This window comes from Ipomoea nil, unplaced genomic scaffold (genome assembly GCF_001879475.1).
Source record: "Ipomoea nil cultivar Tokyo-kokei standard unplaced genomic scaffold, Asagao_1.1 scaffold2805, whole genome shotgun sequence".
NCBI classification, from domain to species: domain Eukaryota; kingdom Viridiplantae; phylum Streptophyta; class Magnoliopsida; order Solanales; family Convolvulaceae; genus Ipomoea; species Ipomoea nil.
In genome coordinates, this window is record NW_017619233.1 from 3,010,293 (window position 1) to 3,016,290 (window position 5,998).

At 38.1% G+C, this 5,998-nt stretch overlaps 1 protein-coding gene across 1 annotated transcript; it reads right to left on the reverse strand.

Annotated features, from left to right (window-relative positions):
• Positions 1 to 388: 388 nt before the first annotated feature.
• LOC109158148 (probable metal-nicotianamine transporter YSL6) lies at positions 389 to 5,616 on the reverse strand. Its single transcript, XM_019305988.1, has 7 exons — positions 5,259 to 5,616; positions 4,261 to 4,433; positions 3,840 to 3,937; positions 3,589 to 3,726; positions 2,749 to 2,938; positions 2,360 to 2,492; positions 389 to 1,597 (listed from the first exon to the last, which is right to left on the reverse strand). The coding sequence occupies exons 1-7, from the start codon at positions 5,614 to 5,616 to the stop codon at positions 663 to 665; spliced, it is 2,025 nt and encodes a 674-aa protein (XP_019161533.1). The 3' UTR covers positions 389 to 662.
• Positions 5,617 to 5,998: the final 382 nt, after the last annotated feature.

Sequence of the window (5,998 nt, forward strand, 5' to 3'; positions counted from 1 at the left end):
CAACTAGAACAAATAATTATAGAACTAAAGCGAAATAAGTGTAGCCTAGACTTGGTGTCTCTAAACTGGAAAATTTGTGGTAGTGAATTTAATAGAGAAATTTGTAAGGGCATTTGATTGGATACTTCATTGGTGGCCGCATGAATAGCAATAGCAGTGGGGGCGGAAAGGAAAATAAAGAAAGAAAAATACTTTCGTAGGAAATTTAGGCTTTTAATACTATGTAAAAATAGTTGAATTGATGTAAACACAACAGACTATATAAATAGAATACAAGGAAAGGAAATAGAAGTTGTAACAAAGCTAAACTACATGAGTACAACTAGAACAAATAATTATAGAAGTCGAAATTGTCAACCACATGTAGTCTTAATAGTATTTACATCTATTGCTTTGTAAATAGCCAATGGGCAATGGTAATTGCATAAATATAATATGTAGTAATACAAATAGCATTTTCCAAAGCTAAAATGTGGCACTTGCATCTCAAAGATTCTTTGATTGCATTGAAACATACATTAAAAAGTGAAGAGAATATATACAGATCAGACAAGAGAGTAGAGTTTGAAGAGGAACTGTTCCTGCATGCATGGAAACAAACACCAACACTCCTTAAAGGTGCATTCGGTCCATACAAAGACAAATACCATTTTTTTTCTTCATCAGGTACTCACAGAAGGTCCAAAATACATGCAGATCGGAGGATCAATCTTGAATATTGAGAGAATTGCTGATGGTATTGTCCAGATCCCATCACCACAAATCAAACCCGAAGCAACTGCACCTGCAAAATCTTCCGAATCTTTCCTGTTTATCCTCTCCCACACGAACAAGATCACTGTGCCAACGAACATGTCAATGGCAAAATAAGCTCCAATATAGAATGGCACAGCCATTGCCATTGGAATAGGAATGAATTGCGAAACCTTTGATGGGGTCAGATCCCTCAACAGGTTTATGGCCAGAGCAGCTATGAAGAATCCACAGCATATAGCGAGACAATGCTTAGGGAGTTCGGAGAAGCCCTCGATTCCAAGAATAGCCATTTCTCTGTATATCACAGCGTATGGTGCTTTGTATGGACTATCGGGAGACCCGATGTCAAAGGCATTCCAAAACATGAAGAATGTGAGTGGAGCAAGAACACATCCCATGGCTGTGCCCACCAACTGACTAACAAACATTGATTTAGCGGATGAAAATGTGAGATAACCGGTCTTGAAATCTTGCATTAGATCAGCAGCAGTAGAGACGATGGACATCATAACCCCACAAGCAGCCAGCCCAGCTATGACCCCACCATTACTTCCCACCAGTGAAGCCATTATAAAAAGACCAATCTTTCCATATGTCGACGCCAAGCTCCAGTCTGTGAGTCCGGTACCGTAGGAATTGCAGAAGGCAAGAGCAGGGGCAAATATATACGCACAAAGAACCAAATACCACTTAAGTGGGGGGAAGATAATTGGAATTGTAGCTGTAGATATAGCAGCCAAGACAACATATCCAGAAGCTGCAAACCATAATGGTATCCCATCTTTCATAAAAACTTCATCTCTTTTCTTCTGCTCAATGTGTGACTGGGATGTATCCTCGTCTGCAGCATCAATTGGAACCATTAGAGAACCTCAAATATGCCAGAAGAAAGTTTTAACATATTAATGTGTATTTGGGGCTTAAGATAAGGGCTGCTACTAGGAAAAAAACAAAAAGAAACAAAAAAAATGGGGGGGGGCTAACTAATTGAGTTGTTGAAATGGATTGGACAATTGTGGTCCAGACCTAGCTCTGATACCACTAGTTGGGACTTGGGATCAAGCGCTTACAACTACGCCAAAAGTTATAGCTAGTAATGAAGGCACAACTTTATTTCTTTATACCGCCACATTTTCGAGAGGCAGAGTGCTAGACTTGACCCTTCAAGCCTCCGCCCAACAATCCCCTAACCACCTGGTGCTGAACTTGGCCTTTCACCGGCCTCCACCCAACAAGGGTAGGAAAAAAGCAATTCAGCATGTTCACCATGAAGAGAGCACGTGTGCTGATTTTTTGGTAAGAACTCTGATAGGATGGGGCAATAGGAACATTACAATAGGATTGACCAGGCAAGGTTTAGATGAGCTAATTAACAATGACAGGAAGGATAGAGCCGGCCTCCTTGAGAAAGTAATTCTAGGTTAATTTCCTGATGTACTAAATAAGAATCTTGCTTGACCGCAATGACCAGGATAAATCTAGAGTTCTATAATTGTTATCTATAGTAAGACTTGCAATTTCTAAAATACCTTATTATAAGTAACTAAAGACATGTTCAATCTTTTATGAAGCGTAACAGGGAAAAGATTCCATCATTTCTCACCTAAGAGCTCCAAGGTGATAGGAAGATTCCTCTGGTTGCTGCTACTTCTGCACACTTCCCTTACAGTTATTGCTATGATCTTAATCAGGTTATAAAGACCATCGCCAAGAATAAGAGAAATGGCTATAAACACCTGCAAATAAATACACAAGTGGGAAGTTAAATATCAGAGCATAATATGGGGATCATGGTTTGCACTTTGCAGAAATACATAAACAACAATTTCTCTCTTGTATCATGTTTCTCAGATTCCAGGGCAAAGATTTCAATAAAAGTGTTTACGAATTTTAGTTGATGCTATATGGGAAAAGAAATTTCTTATAGAAGATATGGGGGGAGGTAAAAGAACTTTTACTAAGAGATTCAGGCCAAAAATTACTTAGAAATACCTTATAACCATAGAGACCTTTAAAGTCATTGCTCTCAAGGTCTGCAGGGTACCAATCACCAGCACGCTGAGAAATAAATGGCCAAAGGAAACCCCACGATATAATTGCTCCAAGAAGAACTGAACAGTTGACTATGTGAGGGCAGATAAGACCACATCCAATATAAGTAGGACTAAAGTCAAAATAGAACCTGTATCGTGGGGCATTATTAACAACTATAACATCAACAATTTGACCATATACACAGCATGGCAGGTTGAAGGAATTAATTAAAACTATCCACAGATCCTGTGAGAGGAGAAACTTATTAACACTAACCGACATTCACCACATTGTTCAGAAATCAACTTTTTCTAAACAGGAGACAAAGTGTTTGACTAGTTAGCAGGAAAGATAAGCTGTAATACTTAAACTACCTGAGCGTTAGGTGTATTTTTGGTTACAGAATTTACATGTTATATTAAATCAGAAGCAACTTTATTGGAAATGGATAAAGAAACGACTCCAGCATATCTGATATACCAATTTGGGAAGCTAGAAATCTCTCTACAGCCGCCCCCACCCTCCTCCAAAAACTAAATGAATAAATAAATAGATAAAAAAGAGCGGGAAACCAAAACTAGAAAATCACACAGGACAAGAAAAGGATTGTGTTTTTCTTTTCTTATCCACACACAGAGAGAGGAATGTTAAGCAAATGGCAGGATTTTTAACATGTGCATGAGGAATTGACAACATATGTGAGAAATAAATTTTTGGGCATTTTATAAGCACATTTAATAACTCTTATGAATTAAAACAACTAAAGTGATGCAGAAAGAAAAGGATGCAGTAGTTTACGTATTCTCAAACAGCTTCAATCCAAGGGTAGGAAAATTGTCGAATCCACATGAATCACCAATACCACTAAAAAACCATTTGAAGCAGCTCCAGCAGAAGCTAATACTCAAATATTTTCCTAGACAGCTTACTTGTTTCCTGTAAAATAATAATGCAATCGTAAGATATTATTATGAAGTTACAAAATATATTGAGAATATTTTCATCTGCAAGATAGCTGTAACTTATAGAAGTTAGCTAAGAGATCTTGCCTTGCAAGTTCAGCTCCACTAGTTGTGTGAAAGCTATTTATTAGCATTGCCGTGGCAGTACCACTGGGGTATGTTAGTTTATAATCCATAACCATGACCTGAAATTACAGAGTTGTGGAAATAAAAGAGGATGAAAAATGCAACATCCCATAGAAAGCCCCAGAATTTGTATTTTAATACACTATAATTGCAGAAACATTTTTCAAAACAAATACCTCAGTCACCATAACAAGCTGATGCACTCACACTTAGTTCTCTTACAATGCATATTAAATCAGAAGATAAATACAAATGAAGAAAACTAAAGATGACCGAGCAGATGAAAACGATGTAGAACTCAGAAGCTGTAGTCATTAATTTAATATTTAGAACAAGAAAAAATTTGAATGTAAAGGCGATTGAACCATAGTGAAAGAGATACCTTGCGAAGTGGGACAAGGCTGAAAAGGCCAAGAAAACTGACAACAAATATGAAACCCATCATCCATAACAGCCCTGGATTCTTCACATCCTCTGCTCTATTGCCAGGGTAATCTGGCCCAATGAGCTGGTATGTTTTCTCATCCATAGAAAGCAAATATGATCCAAATCCACCTGAAAATTATAAATGGAAATTAAGCCTGGTAACAGAAATAACACATTAACACAAGCATACAATGATGCAATCAAGAGAACACGCAAAACAAGAAAGTTCCCATCTTTCCTTTGTGATAAGATGAAAGGATAGAAAATAAACTTTGTTGATGTGACTTGGGAAACTGGGCGTGTGTATAATAATAAAGTAAAGAAATGAATATTCAACATTTCCTTTTTGAGTGATATACAAAATCCAGTGACAGCAAGATCCTTCCTCTACACAGGCAGCAGAAAAAGAACAAGCACAGGTCTAACAATATCACTGAACAAGCAAAAGATCAACCAAAACAAGTAAGATGGTACCCTACTTTACTATCAGATTTGATATCAATTGCGCGCTTAGCTCAATGGTTTAAGTAGGCAGCAGTGTGGGGATGGGGATTACGCCCAAAGTGGACAGATCCATTGTGCGCACTCACATTTTATCTCCTCTCAAATGCTATGTCCAGCCTTGGGATTGGGAGTTCAACACATTTATTTATAAGTTAGAAGGAGTCAAGAAAAGATAAACATTCCAATTATGCATTATTAATATGACTTTTAAAGAATTAATTGATTATGTGAAGATATTTTAGGAAAAAAAATTATTCGAACAATATTCTTTTCTCATAGGAATCCATGGTTACCAACTCCTGCTAAGGATTCTGATTCCCAAGTTCTAAATTTCTGATAATCTTACAAAATTAAATATATAAAAAAAAATTAAAAAAAAACAAACAAACAAACAAACGCCCTAGAATAAAGGGGATGTAAGGGGTAGAGAAGTAAAAGATATTTACATACCGCTAAAGGCGAGGCCATAGCAAGCAACAACACAGGTCTGAATAACGGTATTCTCTTGTCTGGTAAACGGCTGAACCGAAAAGCCGAGTTTGGAGAGAAAGGCGGTCCAACTCTTGACGAAGAAGAAGCCGAGCAAACCAGCGGCAACATTGAGGGAGGGGATGATCCCAACCGTGAGATTGAGCTTATGGGTGATTATACAGAAGAGGGTTCCAAGCACCGCGCTCACCACCAGACCCCTAACAGTAATCTGCTCCTTCCAATCTGGAATCTCATCCACCTCCGCCTCCACTTTGTTATCATCTAACAAGTGCTCCGTTATCTCTGCTGCCGCATCCCCATTGCTTACGGTTCCCATCCTTGTTGGTGACAGCTAGGAGGAGTGAGAAGAGGTGGAGAGATCAGAAGATTGATCGTGAATGGTGGTGATGAAGATGAAGGGCTGGGAAGTTGAAGAAAAGACAAGAAAAGAGGTTGCTTGCTGGATTGGTACTTACTACTTAATAGGCGAAAATGATGGGCAACGACTGCAAGGAGATAGGGGATGGATGAGCATTGGTCAGAAGAGAGAGAATGGTGGTTTCTACTATTATACTAGTAGTAAATAGTAAATTACCCACGGATAAAAACAATTTAATGATTTAATTCCATTTGTAGTCCCTAGGCGGCAGACCACTTTCCTTTTTAATCAGAACATTCACTTTTTGTTATAGTATTATTGTGGCGGGGTGATTATTTTT

Excerpts from the sequence above, each read along its gene's own strand:
- LOC109158148 (XM_019305988.1), bottom strand. The coding sequence starts at position 5,616 with ATGGGAACCGTAAGCAATGGGGATGCGGCAGCAGAGATAACGGAGCAC. Across the intron at positions 3,938-4,260 it reads GCCTTGTCCCACTTCGCAAG|GTCATGGTTATGGATTATAA; the intron begins GTATCTCTTTCA and ends CTGTAATTTCAG. Across the intron at positions 3,727-3,839 it reads AGTGGAGCTGAACTTGCAAG|GAAACAAGTAAGCTGTCTAG; the intron begins GCAAGATCTCTT and ends ATTATTTTACAG.